Source organism: Podarcis filfolensis, assembly GCF_964270895.1.
Source record: "Podarcis filfolensis genome assembly, chromosome: 11".
Classification (NCBI taxonomy): domain Eukaryota; kingdom Metazoa; phylum Chordata; class Lepidosauria; order Squamata; family Lacertidae; genus Podarcis; species Podarcis filfolensis.
Window position 1 is genome coordinate 24,176,989 of NC_139613.1, and position 22,844 is coordinate 24,199,832.

Sequence of the window (22,844 nt, forward strand, 5' to 3'; positions counted from 1 at the left end):
TTTAATTGAACCCTTTCAGATAATACTGACCACTCCTTCTGGCCCATTAGTCATAACAGCAAGGAAGATCCTTCATGTACAGATGCAGTATATCTCTTATTATCGGGTACTGAGGCAAACAAAAGTGAAAACATAACTGGTCTGTTTGTAGGCTAAACAACCTAAAAATCAGCCAGAGGACTTCACTTACCTGAAAATTAGGATGAAAGACACAGCAGTCGACGGAACTATAATGTCCCCCAAGCATAGCCATTCGATTTCCTGAGTAAATTGTATAAATAGCAATAGTGCTACCGTATGGCACAAATGCAAATTCCGGGCTACAGCCATGCGAGACTGTAAATTTGAGTCCTTTTCTACTTTCATTGCACACCTTCCCGTAATTCACCTGTTAAGATGTAAAGATACAAGATTTTAAAGCTAACTCCTGATGTCACAACGCAGGTATACGATGATCATTCATTACATTTACAAACTGTAGCTCACTTCCTGTCATTATACTGTTGATTGCATACTCACACACCTGTCACATTTTATAGAGTTTCAGATTTGACGTTGATGGCTCAGGGTTATCTTGTAACTTGATAGCATCAGAACAAAACGTGAGATCAAAAGGGGAAGCAGCTAGCCAGCAGGAGTAGACTCTCTTTCCTGAAGACTATTTACCTGGTCTTGAACAGACCGTAATATATATGCAGTATATTCCCAGAAAGGCAACCAAACCATTAACCAGCTGGACTAAACTCACCTGTGTTTACTAAGCTGGTGCACGTGTATTTTGATCACAAAGACATGGCAGAGTCCTTCAGTCCATGCATTCTTACAGTCAAGGATATATGTTTTTTAGTACAGTCGTACCTTGGTTCTCCAACGGAATCTGTTCCAGAAGTCCGTTCCACTTCCGAAAACATTCAAAAACCAAGGCGCGGCTTCCAATTGGCTGCAGGAGCTTCCTGCACTCAATCGGAGGCCACGGTGGATGTTCGGCTTCCCAAAAACGTTCACAAACCTTACTTACTTCCAGGTTTGCGGCGTTCGGGAGCCAAAATGTTCGAGTCACAGGGCATACAAGAACCAAGGCACAACTGTATCCGGCTCTCTCTAGTGTGATGGCCAGATTATAAAATTCTCTGTTATGCATAATATCGCCTGGGTGGCATACTATATGAGCCCTACTGTGCATGAAGGGAGCACACAGTGCCCTATCCCAAATGTCCTGGGTGTGCCAGCTCAGTCCCTTCATTCCTCACCACTGAGCTTTTGGTGCCCTTGGAACACAACCAGGTTGATATAGAAGCAGACTCTACCTGGGGCCCGAACCACTTAGGGCAGGCACGTCCAACAGGTAGATCATGATTTACCGGTAGATCACTGGACGTCTGTGGTAGATCACTGGCTCCCCCCAAAGAAGCCCAAGGACTTTGGCTCCCCTAAAAAAAGTTAAACATTGTAGCCCTGCAGCCCATAAAAAGAAGCTCAACAACTTTGACCTGAACCCACTGCCAGTTTTTAACTCTGTGAGTAGATCACAGTCTCTTGGGAGTTGGCCACCCCTGACTTAGGGCTTTAAAAGTAAGAACGGGTTCTCTGAATTGGACTTGGACATGGTCAGGCAGCCAGATAAATTCTTTTAAAGACTAGAAAATTTTTAACTTGTCTCAGAATCTGACCAGCTTGTATCCAGTTTGTTACCCATAGCTTTTGGATCATCTTCAAAGTCAACTGTCTTGTCCAGGTCTTAGACAAGGGACATGAGGGAAAGCACAGCTGGCCACAATGTCATAGTAACTAGTGAGTTAGGCAGCTGTGTGAAGATGAGAAGGTTAAGTACTACCCATTTAATTTATGAAAGCATCACTGCAACGGAAATAAAGGCGCATCAAATACATTGTGTGTCAGGAGCTAAATCCCAGCGGAGGTAATCTGTTGAAAAATTATAACCCAATAACTGAATCCAAGGGGCAATATTATTGTAGAAACTTACTTTTCAGTTCTACTTGAGCAATGAAGCTTTGTGTGGCTGCAGGGAACAGCAACCAGAAACCTAGATTAGTCTCCAAGCCAGAAGCCTGGAGGAAATGACAGAGGTTGGGAGGGTGACCTGTCCCTGGAAAAACCTTCTGTTCATTCTTTCAGCTGAAACAAGTTACTCACTTGTGAAAATTATTTCTGCTTCTTAAATTAAAAGTAAGCCGGAGTGAGAAAAAGGGAAGATGATTCATGAAACTAGCAGAGATCCACTTACTGTATTGGTGATGTGCAATAAAGTTGATATAGGCTGAAAAACTTAACCTGACATTACAACTAACAGCAAGTTTTGTTTGCCCAAGGGAGAAGAAAAATAAAAGCAAGAATAACTTCTCTTGCTTTCAGCAGATTGTCTTTCCTAGTTGGAATTATACATGCAGTTTCCAGTGGCTTACTGTACAGTATGGTAGGGAATTGGAAAACAGACAACATGAAAGGCATGCACAGAGACATCACCTGGAATAATGCAATAAACTTTTGTTTTAAAGAGAAAGATAACAAGAATATATGGTGAATTACAGAAGAAAAAGTCCACTGTCTCTTTGCAAAGTACTTTATATGCAGCTTTTCACAGGAAAAGTTCAAGTGAATAGTGATGAATTAAATTTGTAGATCTTGTAACATGCAGTGGAAGGCGATTACCCTTCTGGAAGATTCAGGATTCAAGAATATAATTGCTCCCTCAAATACCTTTGATTATGGGCTCACAGCAACAAATGCTGAAAATATGACACACAAAGTTTCAGAAGCAGCCACCCATTTGTGCAACATAAGTATGGATTAAATAAATTGTAGACTCATTTCAATGAGTTGGATGGTGTAATCAGAAATATTTTCAGGAGTAGCTCGCTGCTGTATCATCATTTAGAGCGAACACCTGTTCTTTGCTGGAGGCCAAATTGTTTGGAAAACTACTGTCATGCCATGCAGCAAGACCTCTAATGACACCAACAAATCAGGACAGGAAAGCCAAACGCCACACACCTGATGTCAAGTATAGGGGAGGTGAGTGTGGCTTGCTCAAAACAGCCTGGCAGGCCAAATGAAGACACCCGTGACACAGAGGTTTCCTTCCACTGCTCAATGACTTTGGCTTCAAATGTCACAGAACATCCTTGAAGAAGATGCAGACCAAAATCCAGATAAACACTACTACTATGTTTGTACATGCTAGCTCACTGGAGCTATACACATTGTTGTACATACAGCTGCTACAGGGAAAATCAACCTATAACTCAGGCATCAAGATTTTGACATACTGTTGTATGCCATTTACTGTAACTCAGATCAGACCACAAAATATTTATGGGCATTTCTTCTGGTTTTCATGACACTTGCCAGAGTCGTTTACATGCAACTAAAGGAAGGTATGTTTAAAGATTTGTTTGTAGTTATTTTCTTCTAAGGAGACAAGATGGACTTTTAATTTTTAAGAGCTGATTGCAGCAATGGGGCCTTGAGTTTAAAAAAGATAATATATTCATTTTCTTTAACCAGAATTAATCCAAAATATATGTGAATTCAACAGTGCTTAGTCTGTGTTTGGTTGTCAGTTTGTTAATGCTGTTGATAATGTTCTGTGGAATATGACTGTTGTAATGCTTTGTGAATTTTATAATGTGACTTTTCTTGTGGCTGTGCTGTTTAGCCTATTTTTTAAGTTGCTTTGTAAATAGTGTTTTATAGACGGTAGTTGTTTTACTGATGTTCTGTAATTGTTTTACTGATTATTTGTTAATTATTTTATATGATTTGTATTGTAATTGTTGTTTTTTTAATTATTTTTATTCCCCCCCAATTATTAAAAATCGAAACAAATTACTTTAATACAATTTCTTAAACTCAGGTTTCTCATTTCCGTTACAATCGTATGTCCAAGATATTCCCTTTTCACTGCTTCCTTTCTTATTTAGTCTCCAGTTGACATTCTTCACTTGTCATTAAGCCATTCTTCCAGCTGTCCGCTTTTTCACCTTACAAACAGCAACCTTGGTTACATCTTACATATTTATAATCCATTTCACGTGTGTAGTCTTTATGTTCATTTCATTCCAGACCTGGCGTGTTAAAAGAGTTCAGTTCCTTCTCTTGTTGTTCCATTCTTTGCAGTGTTGGTCTGAGTGGTATAAGGTCACATTTCATTCCATTCCGCTGTTATCAAACTAACATGAGAACCACAGCCATAGATAACTCGTGGAGTGAACTTTTCAGACTTCCGCCATTAAATTTCCCTTTGCAATTCTTTTTTGGCACACAACACACATCAAAATATTTTCTCAGCTTCAGCCACTCTTCAACAACTGTCCAGCTGTGGGTCATATCCCCTTTTCCTCACTGCATTTATCCAACAACACCCCCATCCAGAAGTGGTCGTAAATAAAGTCCATTCACCCTTGGTCGAGGGAGCGTGGAACATAGCAAAACCTTATTAAATTCCTTGTAAAGCATAAATCAGAAGTCCCCCCCCTTCAAAGTGACAAGCAGAGTAGCAACTACACACGCCTCTTCGTTGTGTAGAGGACAGGAGAGAAAAAGACCATGAGAAAACCATAAGAAAGCACAAAGCACCTTGTCCTTCCCATTTCCTTTCACAGCTGTTGTAGAGATTCTCAAGCTTCAGAAAAGCTTTCAAATACCTTCACAAAACCAGTCCCAGTTCTTTTGGCAGCTGATCGATTTGGATATGATGCTTTGGAAGCGCCACTTGATGAATGCCAATTATCCAGATTAAGGAAGAACTTTCCCCAAATTATGCTGGTAATGGAGGGTTGTCCATGGCAGGGGCACACTCCCTGATCTCCCTGCAGGATGCAGTGAACTCCCCAGACCCCACTGGAGAGCATCAAGAGTATTTATGCCTCATTTCCTTCCTTTTCCCTGCCTGAACTTCTTCCTAGCCCCCGGAGGACTGCGAAGAACAATCCCCATTGATCGTGGGCATGGCTGGAAACCGATTTGTGTTGTAATTGCGATGTTCTGCTATGTTATTATTTATTGTATGTAAGCCACTTTGTGACTCATGTGAGTGAAAAGCGACACAGAAATAAAATAAAATAAATGAAAATACAAAATTTGTGGAAATGCACTGACTTGGAACCTGAGCTGCTCTTCCATTTCACAAGGCAGAGTGATTTCTCATTCCTTTTGCAGATCCCTGCAACATTTTTCAAAGCTTCCCCATTGTCTTACAACCCTCAAGAGCATATTTTCAAAGGTACAGGAAGCTGAAGAGGGAAGATGGTGGCATGGCCTACCATGAATGTGTGCAGTTCACAGAAGGGAAGTTAGAATTCAAGCCATGTGAGAACATAAGAAGAGCTTGATGAGTCAGGTCAATGGCCCATCTAGACCAGCATCTTATTCTCACCATGACCAACCAGATGCCTATGGGAAGCTCAAAATCAGGACCTGAAAACAACAGCACTCGCTCCTATTGTGATTCCCAGCAATGGGTATTCAGGGGCATACTGCCTGTGACAGTGGCAGTAAAACATATAAGGCATGTTCTGTTGGGTGTGTCCAGGTTCCCATACTCTGCTGCCTTCCAGGGATGGGAAACAGCATGTAGATTGAAAGTTTGCTACAACTCAGTGTAGCAGTTTATGAAAATCAATAGCCTGATGGTAAGGATGGATGGGGGGAAAACATAATTTTGTCCATTGTGGAGTGCCCAGCCCTCTGCTGTTCAACAAGTGGCTCTTACAGAGTTTATTTTTAACACTTGATTGAAAGGGCAAACAAATTAAGTTATTAAGAAGTTAATTCTACCATTACAACATCTGTGGCAGCCAAGTCTGAGGCAGTGGAGATTACAGCATCATTCCAGAGACCAAGCTGCAAGATAAATATTTCCAAGTGACCTGAAAAAGTCTCATAACATGGGTTGCACAGTGTGCAAGTGAACAAGGTTATGTTTCCTGGGTACTGTGTGTATATGTGAAATTGCGTACAGTGGGGGACGCCATCTAAAAAGCCTATAAACATCCTCTAAACCTCTGGAAACCCTTGAAAAACCATTTTACAAACCAACAGCACTTACCAGGCTGACTTGAATCCCCCAAACTCCTCTAGAATCACTTCCAGCAAACCTCCTTTCTCAAACTCCAACTCTCCATAGGTCCCAAAGGTTGGTGCAACAACTCATAGGATGTAGTTGAAAAAGCTCCTAGAATTGCTAGCTGTTTCCCCCACTCTTTTTGCACAGTTCATGCAGTTTTTGTGCCTTTTTGTGGCCCATTTATGGTGTATAAATGGTCGTGAGTTGAACATGCATAATAGGGGAGTCACATACATTACATTCCTCAATATCAGGACCAACTTGTTTAGTCATAGGTTATAATGAAAACAAAACTGTACGCAGTCTAAGTTGCCCCCCCAAAACCCCCCAACAACTTCCTCAACTTACTAATGTATTCTCTCCACTGGAACTGTTCCAGAGTCTCATGCGGTCATCTGTACCAAATGTCAGAAGGTGAAGTCCATCATTTGTGAAGCACAAGCCATTAACTCTTCCATTATGGGCAGTATTTTCTGTTAAGAAAATATGAACAACACCGGGTACTACAGAGTTTGATACAGCAAAATGTAAAACTCATCACAGCAAAATATTTGTAATTGCAGTGTTTGGAAGGGAAATGGTACAACAATGTATTCTATCATGTGACAATGCTTGTCGCCAAGGGTGAAACCAAATGCTTAAGTGTTGAAATGTTTAAGAACTTGATATACATGTAAATGCGGGTCCTGCTATCAGAACACACGTTATCTGCAAATTCACTTATCTGAACATAAAGAATTATGCCCATATATCGCTAAGTGAATGGTTGATTCATATATTTGAATAGCCAGAGTTTGCCCACTTCCTTGTTTGTGCTTTTCTGGTCGGCAGCAACTATTTTCGGGTAGAAACCATGCGGGGGGGTGGGGGGATGGAGATCGGACAAATCAGGAAGCAAGAGTGATCAGACAAATCAGTTTTCCCTTTGTCTCTCTTCTGCTGGTTGGCTGCAGCCATTTCAAGAAGAAACCATGGAGGGAATGGGGCGGGGAGAGACTGGACAAATCATGGATTAGAAATATTCTCATATGGACTACTGGGGAAATGAATGGTGGTTTGGCTATCTGTCTGCTAGCTCCTGTTGACAGAAGATAATTATGTGGTAACTGATAATAAACAGATAGTCCGACTATTCATCACTCTGGAGTTAAGGGTGATCTGGAAGTTTACCTCAAACGCTTGGCTTGAGGCCATTTTCCTGCTGTCTGTGTCTGGAAGCTTGGACGGGAGTTAGAATGAACTGGCAAGCTATTCTGCCCAAATATCACACAATCAAACCCTCTCTTAAAAATACTTCTGGGACAAGAAAAACTGTAACAAGAGATCCCTACATCAGCTGATTAAAATCTATGATCTAAAAATCTGCAAGTTCTACCTTCTGCCATTAAGAAAAACAAAAAGGAAAATTGATTGTTAAAGTGTCTAAGGCAGAGTGAAAAGCCAGATCTATGGTTGACAATAAAGATTAAACAGGGGAATCCCTGTGTGAAAAATATTTAACCCCTTTTCTGTTTCCTACCACTAACGAATTGAAAAAACTGAAGTAAAGCGGCCATTACTAGCCATGGGAAAGAATTTTCTATAAGACATGTTGCAGCTGTGATTTTAAAGTGGGAATGTTAAAGTAGACTGAGTTGCTAATAATATCCAGAACATCAAAAGCATTCAGTATGGTAAAGGTACTTTTCTATCTTGCAGTGACTGTTGGTATTATTCAATAGATGATGGCTGAACAATTAAAAATGATCAGATGAGCGTTTGATGAAGAAAATGAACCAGAGAGATATGAAATGGAAAATGGAAATGGGGAATACTCAAAGGCTTCAGACCAAATTGATGAAAAATTAGCAAGACTGGATCATGAAATAGTTAAATTGAAGAAAGCAGATGGTGATGCTTCAATGGAAATGACTTCCATTTGGAGAAGGAGAAGCTAAAATCACAAATGTTTAGGTGGAGAATTTTCTGGATATGTTATTGATCAAGTTGCAGGGGGGGGGAAGCTTTGGGAAAACTTTAGTCCTGGCCTTCCTTCAGTTCCAGCAGACAGATAATATTCTGCATATGATATGGAGCGAATTGAGAGAATGATGATGTCAGAGATTGGGCAGAGGAGGAATGGTGGAGACCGCTTCCCCAGCCTAACCCTTCCAGAGAAGTGGAAGACAGTTGGACTTACAACAGGGGTTTGAGGAAGGTCACAGCGCAGGGGCAGATGAAGGGGAAAGTTGGGAAATAATGGGAGAGAAGAAGGAGGTAGAAGAAGCACCGGGGGGCCACAGCTGACAGACACAGTGTCTTTCAAAAGCATTCTAGACTCCCCCTCTCCCAGAACCCAGTGAGCCTTGAAAGTAGGAGAGCAAAGAGCTCAAAAACTGGGGGAACTTCTCAGCACCCGTAAGAGAGATGTTGAGCTTGACAAATGAGTAAGTGGAAGAGAAGGGGGGGGGGGGAGGTGTTGAAGATTCACTCAGGACAACACCATTATCCCAGAGGCTGGGTTTTGTAGCCTCTCTCTGTAAATACTGAATAAACCGCAGATGGTAAGAACATTCTTTGTCTGTGTACGTTCCTGGGCAACCGGCCGTGGAAGTTGCTGGCAGCAGCCTGACAGATGTGTACTATCAGATTTCAGAGTACTATATCTGGAAAAAGACTGGGGGGGGGGAACGACCCAAAATGGAAGGTCTTAGAGGAGGAGATCGGGATACTATTGTAAACACAACAGGAAATGGAATTTGAGCATATGGAACTGGACATGAACTAAAGGTTATATACTAAGAAAAAAATTATGGAATATGTGATCATATATTCCACAGTGGAGGGACTTTAAAATGGACACGGATAGAATAATTTACCATCACTCAAAATGGAATAAAATGATGGAAATTAATGGAGGTAAAGTCAAAAGAAAAAATATGGTTGACATTTATTAATAATAATAACAATTAGGAAACCCATCTTGGACTTTTCATGGGAAAAAGAAATGAATGATTCTGAGACAACTTGAACAAAATATATATTGTTTAACAGAAAGTGGAGAAGATGGATGTTAGCATGGGCTGAATGTTGTAAATAATTTTTTCTTTTTTTATGTAACTGGCAGATAAGTTTTCTTTTTGTATCTTTTCCTAATGTTTCTTCTTCTTTTGCCTTTATTTTATTTCTCTTTCTTTCTTTGTTCTTTCTTTTTCTTCTTTCTTTGGAGTCCTATATCTGGGGCCTTTATTAAAGTCCAGAGATTGTATGCTCATGGGGGTGGCAGATGGTGGATGGAGGACCCTTGGTGGGAGGCAGGGAAATGTTGGCCTCCTAAAGTGAGAGGCTGGGAGGAGAAAGGAAAGATCCCAGGTGAGAGCTGGGGGGAGCTATGGTCCTCTGTGTGTGGTAAGGGCTAAGAATTACTTTTAAGAGAGGACTCCATATTCTACCTATTTGATTTGTATTTTTGTAGCTGCTATTTTATTGTATAATAGATTTTTTTAGATAAAAATGTCATTGGGGGAAAAAAGTTCCCATATGAAATATTGTAATGGAAATAATCTAACAAACGATTTCCTGGGCATTGGGTTTGGAAAATGAGACCTGTGTGTACTGCATATGTATACTGATTACCTGCTTCAGAAGATGCTTTTGACTTTTCACCATTATGTTGATCAAGAGTAATCAGACAAGCAGATGCTCTCCTTACATCCCACAATTTCACTCTGCTGTCAGCACTAAAAGAAGAACAACACCTTGTATTGATTTATGGACAAGATTCATGGTTTCTATCCAACCCTACCTCACTCTGTCATAAAGGCAGTGATGTCCTTAGGTTGGATTAGAAATTTTCTGTTAACATTAGTATGGTTATGTGCAAGTTCTTGTTAATATGTACGCAATATCTGGTCTTCCCTATCCTGTTATTTTTAATACAGTGAATTACCGTTTTCCAAGTGAAAAGTTTCTGACTATTTCATGCGCTTTAGAAAAAGGTAAACCAAGGAACGGCTTATTTCTACAAATTCCTCTGTATTTCATTATTGGCCTATTCTGTCAATGAATTATATTCATTCTGAATGGAAAAACAAACGCAGTGTAGTTAAAAAAAAATCTTGCTTTGGAAAGTACAAATTTAACAATTGCTACTTATAAGAGTACCTTATTAAAAATATACATTTACTTCAGCTTTGGACCTTAGCCCTCAAGGAAGCTTACAAAATTTTAAATGGTAGCCATAAAAATGAAACAATTGTTATCAAAACCCAGAAAGTCATATTCCCAAAACCTTCATAAAACAAGTAAAACATATCAACAATAATAAATTCTATTACTTGCCACTAAAATGTCTAAATAGTTTTTTTCACCTGGCACCTAAAAAACCATCAGGGATGGCACCAGATGGTTAACTTAACAGGCTTTTTGTTTGTTTCTAAGCGTTACGACATCTTTCTGTTGATGTACATGTTAAACATGTTATTTATGGCACATATGGACTATCTGCAGCCTTGGGTCCATATAAAGCCCTTGGGACTCCCCTTTATGTCCTGCTGAATTTGGCCCCATCGCCGCCAATTTCTCCGCACTGCAGAAAACCTCCCCCTGCCAAAAAAGGCTGCTACTCCATTCCTAGTGTGCTCTGTGGTCTGGGTAGATGCTGGAGTGTTTTTAAGGATGCGGCTCAGAGGAAGAAACAGAGTGTGCCAGGTATAGTGTCTACTCAGTATTCCACCTGGCATCCCTTATTGTTGGGCATCACAACTTGACAGCTGGGCTTGACAGATATCTTTGGCTGGCTCTTCTGTTTCCCATTGAGATGGCACAAAGGTACGTCACAGGGCACAGAGGGAAACTGGCTGGGGGAGATCCAAAAAATGATATCACCATGACAAGAAACAGAAGAGCTGGTAGAAAAAGCTGAAGAGGCAGGAGAAATAGCATAGACCTTGGGGCTCACAAAAGAATGCAAACTGGCTAGCAGAAGAGACAGAGAGACAGAGTCTCTGTGTGAGAGAGACAAAGGAAGAGGGAAGGGATGTCCCCACCCACTTTTGGTTTTGACTGTACCTACCTCTAGTATGTGTCCCCCAACTATTTTGCCTTTAGGGAATGCGGACCTTGACTCTGCAAAGCTCACCCTTCCCTGATTTAATAATTCTATCCTTGTTTTCAGCCACATTGAGCTGTTTGGCATAAAAGCGGGGTATAAACGTGTTAAATACATTATTATTGACCTTTCCCCCAAAGGCGCACTCCTCCGTTGTCTCCCAAGATAGACGGATGCTAACATCTATTATTATTATTATTACAAATAAATCAATGCCTAGTCAAACAAACAAGCTAGCTTTTCATTTAGCTAAGCATTCTGTGAGTCCTCCGCTGCAGCTGCCATCACAAGTGAAAACTGAGAACTGACCTCCTCCTCCTGGTCATCAGAACATCACTTGTCCAAAATAACTAGGTCAGAGTCTGAAAGGGTTGAGATTAAATTGTGGCTGGTTTACTTCTGTTCACGTATAAAGTCTGTAATTAGTCTCTGTTGGTGATTTGTGTAGGCTTTTCCACTTGCACGTGAAGTGGCTGAGTTCAGGTAACTACCATTACGAAATGTTTTATTTGAGCAATAGCACTATCTGCCAGCCTCTCCTCAAGCCTGCTTTCCCCCTTTTCCCAAGCAAGCAAACAGTCAATCAAACAAGCTTGTATTTTTTCCCCTTGTTGGCAGGCAAAGATAAGCAGTTATGTTAAGAGGTGGTAAAACATTGAAAAGTTTGAAAGGCTTTTTAAAAAAAATCCTTAGAATAAAGTTTAAAACCTGTATAGATAAACCCCAGGAATGCCACAGAGACGGCTGTTGAACTCCCTGTGAAACTGATTTATGATTCTTGGCTCCTTGGAGAATAAAACAACACTGAAAAGGTCCTTGCCCTCAATAAATCAGATAGCTGCTGAGCCGGCAACAGCATTAGCACATAAAAAGAAAAAAGAAAAAAACCCCAATTAAACAATTAAAACAGACTGTGGAGCTCAGTCCAGAATGATCTTGCTTGATGCCATCTTGGCCGGAAGTCCGTGTGAAGAGATGGTTCCCACCTGCCTCGAAAGAGGCGGTGGTGCAGCTGCTTATAAAGAAACTGGATCTGAACTAATAATAATAATAATAATAATAATAATTTATTATTTATAACCTGCCCATCTGGCAGGGTTTCCCCAGCCACTCTCAGTGGCTCTCAACAAAATATTAAGAATACAATAAAATATCAGACATTAAAAACTTCCCTAAACAGGGCTGCCTTCAAGATGTCTTCTAAAAGTCAGATAGTTGTTTCCTGATGGGAGGGTGTTCCACAGGGTAGGCGCTACTACTGAGAAGGCCCTCTGCCTGGTTCCCTGCAACCTCACCTCTCAAAGTGAGGGACCCACCAGAAGGCCCTCGGAGCTGGACCTCATAATCCGGGCTGAACAATGTGGGTGGAGACGCTCCTTCAGGTATACAGGGCCGAGGCCATTTAGGGCTTTAAAGGTCAGCACCAACACTTTGAATTGTACTCGTAAATGTACTGGGAGCTGTCAGGGAACTGACATCGGAGCGAGAGGCGGAGGCAAGGCTCCCAAGCGATGCTGGAGAAGGGCCCAGCAGGGAGAGAGGCAACTCATCGGCTGGGGAAGGAAATCAACGTAACACCAGGGATAAAGGGGGGCAGATGGGGGAATTGGCGAGGGGGCTCCAGGACTCCTCGCCGGAGACCAGCGGGGAGAGCACGGGTCCTCCGCTACCCACACCCACCCTGCGCAGAAGACTTCCGCGCAGGGAAAGTAGGCGTAGACTTGGCGTCAAAGAACTTCTTTGCTGGAAGAAGTTCAAGAAACGCCCACTGACGGATTCTGCTAGCGACTGAAACAGCCACGAAGTGAAGGGCTGTCCAGACAGAAAAGGTTTAACCAGGCAACCTAGTCAGGAGTGGCGGCAACTTACGCACGAGCAACCCCTATAACCATTACAGGAGCCAATGTAGGTCTTTCAGGACTGGAGTTATGTGAGCTCGGTGGCCATTCCTTGGACTGGCACAACTATTAACCAGTCACAAACACCTCCTTTTGGGGAAAGGTGGTGGAGAGTGTTTTGGTGGGGCAGCTGCAAGCATCCTTGGATGACAATTAATTCCATTCTGATCTAGGTTCCGACCTGCCCATGGGACTGAGTTGCCCTTGGATGCCCTGATGACTTTTGCAGAGCGTTTGTTCCTGCTTCTCAATCTTTTTTAGGCTTTTGATACTATGGACCATGGTACCCTCGTGGACCAGCTCCTGGGAATGGGAACTGACACTGTGTTACAGTAGTTCCAGTCCTACTGCCAAGACCAAGTCCAGAGAGTAGCACTTGTGGAATGCCTTTCACTCTGCCTGGCAGTTACAAAACGGAGTACCGCAGGGCACTATCTTAGCTCCAAGACTATTTAATAGCCATATGAAGCTGCTGACAGTGGTCATTTGGAGTTCTGGGACAAGCTGACATTAGTATGCTGATGATGTTCAGCTTTCTTTCTCCATAACATCTGTCTGGGCAGTGGTAAGATGGATGAGGTTAAAGCTGAGCTTGAATCCTAGCAAGATGGAGACACTGTGGGTAAGTAGTTCCCATGTCTGAGAAATTGGTCAACTCTGGATGGGGTTGCACTCCCTGTAACAGAGCTGGTTTGCAGTCTAGGAATGCTTCTGCATCCAGCTTTGTCACTGCAGGCCCAACTGCAACTGGACCACACCTACAACTGCTCCTGGACTGGGAGAACTTGACCACAGAAGTTCATCTCCACTTTTTTCCAAAACAAAAAGAATTGGGGACATGCGAATAAATGAACCAGGAACATTACAATTTCTCCAACACATCACTGATACATTTTTGGTCATATTACTCAATAATAATGGATATTCAGCATACAATTTTGAGTGCATTTCACAAATTCTGTCCCAGATTCTTACTGAGACAGGTCAGAAGGAAGCTTTTACCCAGATACTGTTCCATATAGTATCATCTAATGGCTCACCCAGATCTTTTTCCCACCATGCTTTTAAGGTTGTGAGAGATGACAGCATTTGAGAGTTTAACGTTTTGTAGATTAGGGAAATGAGGCCTTTATCTCACAGCTATACAAATACTGCACACTCCATTCAAATAACCCTTAGTTTTAAATTTCAGTGAAATACATACAAAACACTAGTTAAGGGGAACTCCCTATATTTCAAGTTAAGAGCAAGAGACTAGACTATGAAACAAACACAGAACTTGTTTTTTTAATGGGTTAATTTTCATTCTAATTGTCACTACTTTATTGTTGGTTCTTTCTTTTACCTTGCAGTTGCTAAAATATATTCATAACGTGGTGACCAAGATACTGCTAGTATTTCTTGTTTGTGACCTAAAAAATAAGAAGCCATAAGAATCCTTAGTGGTATACAAGAGACTACTCATATACAAACAGCTATGGCACAATTCTTTGGAATTACCAAAGCATCTGACTGAACAGAACCTTATCTCTTCACCACTGTTGTAAAGGAGGCACTGTACCAGGGTGGAAGAAATGGAAGACATGCCTGGACTGTTTCAAGAAGTGGCAGAGAGATATTTCTAGATTTGTCTGGCAGGGCAAGAAGCCTAGAATAAAATTCAAAATACTAACTGATGCAAAAGAAAGAGGTGGATTTGCCCTGCCAGATCTTAAACTTTATTATGAATCAGCAGCATTTTGCTGGTTGAAAGAATGGCTGCTTCTCGAGAACACAGACATTTTGGACTTCGAAGGTTTCAATAATGTATTTGGGTGGCATGCATATTTGTGGTATGATAAGGTCAAAGCACATAAAGCATTTGAAAACCATATTGTCAGGAAAGCATTGTTCAATGTCTGGACAAGATACAAAGACTTATTTGAAAATAAAACCCCAAGGTTGTTATCACCGATGGAAGCGAAGGCTCAGAAAAAGCTCAATATGGAGGCCAAATGGCCGAAATATTGGGAGATTTTGGAACAAGAAGGAGACAAATTGAAATTGCAGAGCTTTGAGAAACTAAAAGACAAAGTGCGAGATTGGTTTCATTATTTTCAAATAAGGGAGGCTTACAATTTGGACAAGAAAATTGGCTTTCAGGTGGAAAAATCAAAATTGGAAACAGAACTGTTAGACCCCAAAACTAAGATATTATCAAGGATGTATAACTTGCTGTTGAAATGGAATACTCAGGATGAAACGGTGAAATCTGCTATGATAAAATGGGCACAAGATGTCGTACATAACATTATGTTGGCTGACTGGGAACAGTTATGGACCACAGGTATGAAATTTACGGCATGTAATGCCTTAAGAGAGAATATTATGAAAATGATATACAGGTGGTACATGACACCAGTCAAGCTTGCAAAAATCTATCATTTGCCCGATAATAAATGTTGGAAATGTAAAGAAAATGAAGGTACATTCTTTCACCTTTGGTGGACGTGCCCAAGGATTAAGGCTTTCTGGGAGATGATCTATAATGAAATGAAAAAGGTATTTAAATATACCTTCCTGAAGAAACCAGAGGCCTTTCTCCTGGGCATGGTCAGCCAATTGGTGCTAAAGAAGGTTAGAACTCTCTTTATGTATGCAACATCAGCAGCAAGAATACTCATCGCAAAGTATTGGAAGACACAAGATTTACCCACCCAGGAAGAATGGCAGATGAAGCTGATGGACTATATGGAACTGGCGGAAATGACTGGCAGAATCCGAGACCAGGGAGAAGAGTTGGTAGAAGAAGATTGGAAGAAATTTAAAGATTATCTACAGAAATACTGCAAAATTAAGGAATGTTAGAAGGATGTTGGAATGAAGTTATGTGGTTTTAGCAGTAATGCTACAAAGGGGTATGTAAAAATGGATTGTTAACAGGTGAGAATGTAAAGTTACAATATATTAAGATAAACTATTAAGATAAAGGAAAAAATGGTAAGGATTTGCTGAAACAACTATTGAACTAGAATACAAAAAAGGGAGGTGTGAGGAGGTCAGGGAAACAAGCAAATGAAAGATAAGACATGGAAGGATTGATTTGTTTTTAATTGGTTTTACTTCTTTGTATTTTTTATTTTTTTATTCTTTTTTGTTTTGTTATTTTTTTCATTTTTGTGATTTGTTTGAAACTCTAATAAATATTATTTAAAAAAAGAAAAGAAAAAGAAACGGAAGACATGCCTTCCATATCCTCCAGCAAGCATAGGAAGTGAAGAAGGGGGCTAGATAGGGATACAAGAGCAGCCTCCCATTCTCTGAATTGCCATGGTGTGCCATATGCACACCGGGGTGGGGGGCTGAATTAAGGCCCCTCCTGCCATTTGGAAGGATAAATGCTTAGCCCTGTTTTGTTTTGTTTTGCTTTGGTTTGTTTGCTATGGTAAGAAACCAATTCTTCAATGTATAAATGAGTTATTTCAAAGTAAATAACTCTCTCTGAATTAATTCAGAGAAAGATTGATTGCAATCTAGCAACTACTTGAATTGATTTAGTTTCTTTATTTTTTTGCGGAGCATGTTATGGGATCGCTTTCTAAACAGAGACTTCAATTCAGTAATGGTCAACATCCTTCTTTCATTGTCCCCCACTTGAGTACACTGTTCTGTACAGCAAGTTATCTTTAAAAGAAGAGACATGCAGTCCCTCCAGTAATTATTTTGCTTATGAAGCTACAAAACACAATCTATGGAATCCTAGAGCAACATTCATACAAGTAAATCTACACCTTAGGCTAGTTTAGTACCTTAGACTATACAAATTAATTTTTCTACATCAATGGCCTCCTTCTGAGGAGAGACTCAACATTAAATATTATTTTGGTAAATCAGAGAGTTACATGATCCAAAGAGCATAGCAAGCATAGCAAGACCTAGTGTGGACAGCAGACTAAGCAAAGTGGAACTCCCTGCAGCTTCTTTCATAAAAATAAATTGGAAACTAAATATTGCTAATGCAGGAGGGAGGTAATATGGTCTGGCCTACAGATGCGGCAAAAAGAGGTGGTAATGAGATGGTAGTAAAATGTCCAGTACCACTATAGACTGTAAGATCTTTGAATACTCTCCTGCACTGTCAATAGAAAACAAGCACAACAGAGAACAGATTGTTATGCTAGCTTTGAACTAGAAGGGAAGGTTTTGTTCTGTTGTTACTTGGGGGAGCATTCACACTAGTATTCCCTAATTGCTTCCTGAAGTAATACAGTTCATTGTTCCTCTTAGGAATTCTAATTCTGTTGCATGTGTAGGTTAGGCATGGCACATATATTCTTGCCAGCTACTATGTACTAGTCAGCTGTAGCCAGAAAAACATCTTATGTTTTTTATATCAATTGTCATTCTGAGCAGCAAGAAATGGGAACTCCAGCACCATTAAAAGTAGTATATGGCATAAGGGGCAGGGAGGAAAAGCAGAGGGCAGGAAACTGAGAGGCTGCCCAGGGTACAGAAATGATTACTTATGGAACCTCCTACTACATCCTTCTTAAAGCTATCCCAAACATTCATTTTCTGGAATACAAAGTTTTATTTCATGGCCTATCTGCATTAGGCTTATCGGCTGCACTCCAATACATGCAAACAAGAATAACCTAGGTAGTTGTCTAGCTGATTTTGGGTAAGTGGTTTCCTCAGTTTGCTGGGAACACTTGCCACTTTATATTTTAATGATGTGAAATTCAAGGAATCTAAACTGAACTAAATTGCCCAGTGTTTTCATAGTGACAAATCAATATTTTTACTTCTTCAGACCCACAGTGCTAGAACAATATGTGGAATATATTGCTATTCTTGCTGTGTTGTTTCACAACTGGAACATAACATGTCTGTCATATTACTTACAAATAATATATTGTTTAGAGCAGTTCTTTATGCTGTGTAGTTTACTCAAATTAGTTATTGTCTAGAATTTATGTTTCAGACTAAGACATACCCTGCAGAATGTGAGAACATGATCCAGACTTCAAGTCACAAAGCTGTACTTTGGGGCTTTTGGTACCAACTGTAAGAAAAAAAGACAAAATACATTAAAGAAAAGAGAAACACACTCTGCAACTTAAAATTGCAGCTATAAAAAAGCACACAGAGAAAGTGCTAGTTGTATTGTATTTTATATATCTTTGGGGGGCTTTGAATAAATGTATTACAAAAGTTACAAATTCCCCCAATATTTTTTTTCCTAGTAACTGTATTCTGCACCTTCATTCAGCTTATTTACGATAACATTAAAATAAACAGAACAGGGTGAACAGATATTCTTTTATTCTTTATAAATTGACACAAAGGAATGTTTCATAAATGAAGCATTTGGAAGTACAAACAGAAGTCCACTGTGTGCAAATTACAAACTGGACACTGTTAAAAGTATTTATGGCTCTTAAGTCTAAATGCTAACTTGTACCACAGTAATTTGAGCCATCTCTTATCTTGAATATTGTCTCAGTATTCTAACAAGGCAGAATCTGAAATACTGATCAATTAATAAAAGACCAATTAATGCATATTTAGAAGGTACACTGTATTTTTTTAAACAATTAATACAAATACATACATTTAATTAACAGCACAACTCTAGATAAAATATTCTGTCTTATTAAGGAAATTACTCTGTTTTGGTAAATGTGTTTGATTTATGAAGAGCCTTAAAGAAGATGCTGAAAGAGCTAGAGAATTGGCCAAGGAGAGAGCCCAGGAAGAACAAGCATGCTCAGTCCCCCACTCTGCCTTCACACCATTGGCTGCTTGGCATCTGCTACTTCAAACATGATTCAGATTTTTATTTATAAAGTAATTCACAATATATAGGCATCATGGCAACAACAAAAATATTCTAACAATGCAATCAATCAGTCTGCATGCTTACTCAGAAAAAGTCCTGCTGCACCTACTGAAACTTTTATCCTAGTATGTGTATTTTAGCCTGAATGTAGGGGCTGCAGATTTCAATGGCTGCAAAATAGTAGGCAAATAAAAGATTGCAGCACAATTCTTTGCAAATTATTCAGAGGTAAACCCCACAGCTGTAAATAGTGATTATAGGATTGCAGTCATAGCCTTTTACCTACCCTGCCCCAAAAAGGTAATTTTAAAAAGCAAGGTTAAAATGTTCTCACTAATCCAGGTTAATGCTTACTGAAAGACACCAAAGTGATTTGTCATCTGGCTGGTGCTTTTTATTAGATAAGATTTAATGCATATTAGAGGATATTTCACAATGTCTCTTTAATAATGTTTAGGTGATTTTTATCGTTTGTTTTTTATTATTTTGGTCACAAATTGCTTAGGGATATTTTTAGTAGCAAGAGATGCGCCAATTGGAAAAAAAACCCCCAACCCCAAAACCTCTACCCAACCCATTTTTCATATTCATCTAAACCTGTTTCCTAAAATTAACTGGAAGCACAAACATCTAGATAAAGGTAAAGGGACCCCTGACCATTAGGTCAAGTTGTGGCCGACTCTGGGGTTGCGGCGCTCATCTCGCTTTATTGACTGAGGGAGCCGGCATACAGCTTCCAGGTTATGTGGCCAGCACGACTAAGCCGCTTCTGGCGAACCAGAGCAGTGCACGGAAACACCATTTACCTTTCGGCTGGAGCGGTACCTATTTATTTACTTGCACTTTGATGTGCTTTTGAACTGCTAGGTTGGCAGGAGCAGGGACCGAGCATCGGGAGCTCACCCCGTTGTGGGGATTCGAACCGCCAACCTTCTGATCGGCAAGTCCTAGGCTCTGTGGTTTAACCCACAGCACCACCCGCGTCCCTAAGTTAACCCTAAAATTAACTGGAAGCACAAACATCTAGGGGCCAACAAATTCACAACTATCTCTTGGTAAGAAGAAACTGAAATTAACTGTAAGCCAAAAGCATTTGCTTCTAGGCTCACAGCTGACCTTTTATGTGAATACAAACCTGCGATTAAGCAATGCTTGGTAGCAACTGGAGACATATGATGACTGTACACTGTTTCCGCAAAATGAAACACATCTGCTGGCTGTCAATTGAAAGACAATATGTTTATTTAATTTGAATGTCCTGATCCAAATCTTAACATAAAAATAAGATTTTAAAATCTTATGATTTTATGAAATATATTGTGAAATATGGCATCAAAACCCCATCCTGCGAATTCCTTCAAATTGTACCCAGGCACACACTTACATTTGCAAGATGGGACCCTAACCAAAATTGATATTTCTGCCAAAATGATTAGTTTAAACCTGCTAACTATGACAATGTAAAAAACAACAACATAGTAGTACGTACTGGGGTATCAAGAAACAGCAGAGAAAATTTCAGTGAGAGTGGCTTGTATTAATACATTCACCACCTGCCATGAATAAAGAGAACAGCAGTAAAACGAACAACAAAGAAAACTATCATTTGAATATTATCCAAGGCAGGTAAAGATGAAACTGGGTTGAAAAGAGGTTTGTAGGCACCTTGAAACTCTGTGGAAAGCCTACACACAGCACTTTGCAAGCATTAATAATCACCTTATTGCTGGGGCTTGAAACACCCTGTGCACAGTGCTATGTAAAAAATGTGTCACCTGATGTCATTGTGACATCATGTGGTGACAGGTAGGTGGCTTGTATAACTGTAATCCAAATCTAACTCAGTTTCATTATGCAAATGTTATTAGCATGGCGGCAGAAATGCAGATTAGGAAGAATACATCATGAAAATCACACGATATGGAGCTGTTCGCCCAAACTGCAAAAACTTTTGATTATGCCATAGACTTCCTTTGTTTAAATTGTCCATGATTTTGTCTACTGTCTGCCTCTATTAGTGAGTCAACTGACTTACTTACTCTAAAAGTGATCTTACCAGCTAGATTTGCATGCTTAGTTTCCCCAACTATGGGTCCCTGCTTGTCAGACACAGATTCTGGATCAAATCCTGGTACCATAAGACTTGATCCTGCTGCAAATAATATATAGGCAGCCTTGCAGAAGTTGAGTAAACACTTGTAATTACTGTTTTTATAATGTATTCTAGAATTTAAGCTTCCCATTAAACCCAAACACATTTCCACTTTCAAAACACTAGATACTTCCCATGATTTAACCCAACAATTAAAGATATGACTTACTTGTAATGTGTTTGTGTCCCATATTTTCAGGGTTTTATCAAATGAACTTGACGTAAACATGCCAGTATCATGAGGGTACCACTGAACTGTTTCTACACTGAATTTATGAACATTAGGATGACTTCTACAATGCAATAACAGAAGGACAAAGGTTACAACCGGCAGGTGTTTGCCCTAACTATGTGCTTAAGCCTTTGTGCCTTAAGAAGCAAAACTCTGAAAGACCGGGGTGGGGGGTGGGGAGTCTACGGTTTCTTCATTTAAAGTTTTCTTCTCTACATTTATGATGTGGCAACCCTCCTCTGAATGTTAGTTCAAATTATATTTGTACAAGCGGGGATGGAAGAAATTGGATTATAAATATGGAATATAATATCAAAGGGAACTGCATGTGCAAAAAAAGGAAAAAGGGAGAGAAGCTCTATTTTGCAAAAGGTTTATGATGGAAACTGACTTTATTATTTACGAAGTGAACTGAATAATGCTAAGAGGACTTGGAATTTAATTTAATTGGAAGTATAATTGCTCATATATCTTCAGTTGGAAGGAAGGATGAAAGGAGTCTGTGAACTGCCAAGGTTCTTTACTGAGTCATCTGCAGTTTGACAGACTGCTCTTCTTCCAAGGCTGACAGGAATAATAATAATAATAATAATAATAATAATAATAATAATAATAATTTATTTATACCCCACCCATCTGGCTGGGCTTCCCCAGCCACTCTGGGCGGCTTCCAAAAAAATATTTAAAAACTGTAATACATGGAGACAACAGGTAATATTTACTGGGACAGAGTGACTTTTGCAGCTGTTGTTAAAGTTGCAAAACAATGAAGCACAGGACGGAGCAATGGAGAAATTTCTGGAACAACAATGGGATATCAGCTCTGCCCAAAGCATGATGGGTAACAGCAACAACCGAGGGAAAGAAAGACATAACATCTTACAAGGAGAGGAAGAAACACCACAGACAGAGTAACTGCCATACACAGGAGGAGGAAGGATATAGTTTGAGTTCCTCACTTGTAGTTTTATAAATCATTTAATATGTTAACACAAATAGAGGTTACGAATATTGCAGTTGTTGTATGAGGGATTATTATTATGACCGGAATGTAATTGAAATCAATAAGATTTTGAAACGCAGAAATAAAGAAAACCATCAAATCTAGCACGCCGGGGGGGGGCACTTTATCTAAATTATATAATTCAGTATTTGAACCATTGGTATTAATAATTGTATTATAAATAAGGTACTGTTATAATGAGACTAATATCGGACTGTAATTGAAAATAATAAAAAATTATTATTAAAAAAAGAAGCAGATCTCTGCAGGTAGTGGCTAGGGCACTAACAGCACTAAAGTTCCTTTAATGATTCAAACAGGGGAGAAGGTCTAGCACAGCTCAGGTAACAACCTTCCCAGCCAAGCAGTCTACATCTACTCAGAGATTAGGCCAAGTATACAGACACACATGGACAATTTCATGGGGTCACCTGTCTTTTTGTGGGAGTGGCTTGCCATGCTAGATATGAGGAAGCAGAGGGTTCCACGCCATCTCTCTTTAACTTCTAGAAAAAGCTTTACAGTGGTACCTCGGGTTAAGAACTTAATTCGTTCTGGAGGTCC

The 22,844-nt window shown here is 39.9% G+C and overlaps 1 protein-coding gene across 3 annotated transcripts in view; it reads right to left on the reverse strand.

Moving 5' to 3' along the window:
- Positions 1 to 22,844, reverse strand: part of ERCC8 (ERCC excision repair 8, CSA ubiquitin ligase complex subunit) — a 40,442-nt gene that overhangs the window by 7,469 nt on the left and 10,129 nt on the right. The window contains exons 4-11 of one of the 3 annotated variants that reach the window (XM_083576244.1): positions 21,215 to 21,338; positions 20,029 to 20,110; positions 18,048 to 18,116; positions 14,418 to 14,484; positions 9,701 to 9,804; positions 6,434 to 6,558; positions 191 to 388; positions 31 to 109 (exon numbers count right to left, since the gene is read on the reverse strand). In XM_083576244.1, the coding sequence (XP_083432370.1) occupies positions 47 to 109; positions 191 to 388; positions 6,434 to 6,558; positions 9,701 to 9,804; positions 14,418 to 14,484; positions 18,048 to 18,116; positions 20,029 to 20,110; positions 21,215 to 21,338 (832 nt within the window). In that variant the 3' untranslated portion in view covers positions 31 to 46. Of the gene's footprint in view, positions 1 to 30; positions 110 to 190; positions 389 to 6,433; positions 6,559 to 9,700; positions 9,805 to 14,417; positions 14,485 to 18,047; positions 18,117 to 20,028; positions 20,111 to 20,382; positions 20,598 to 21,214; positions 21,339 to 22,844 lie in introns of those variants that run through there. The other 2 variants (XM_083576243.1, XM_083576245.1) reach the window with 2 other exon arrangements.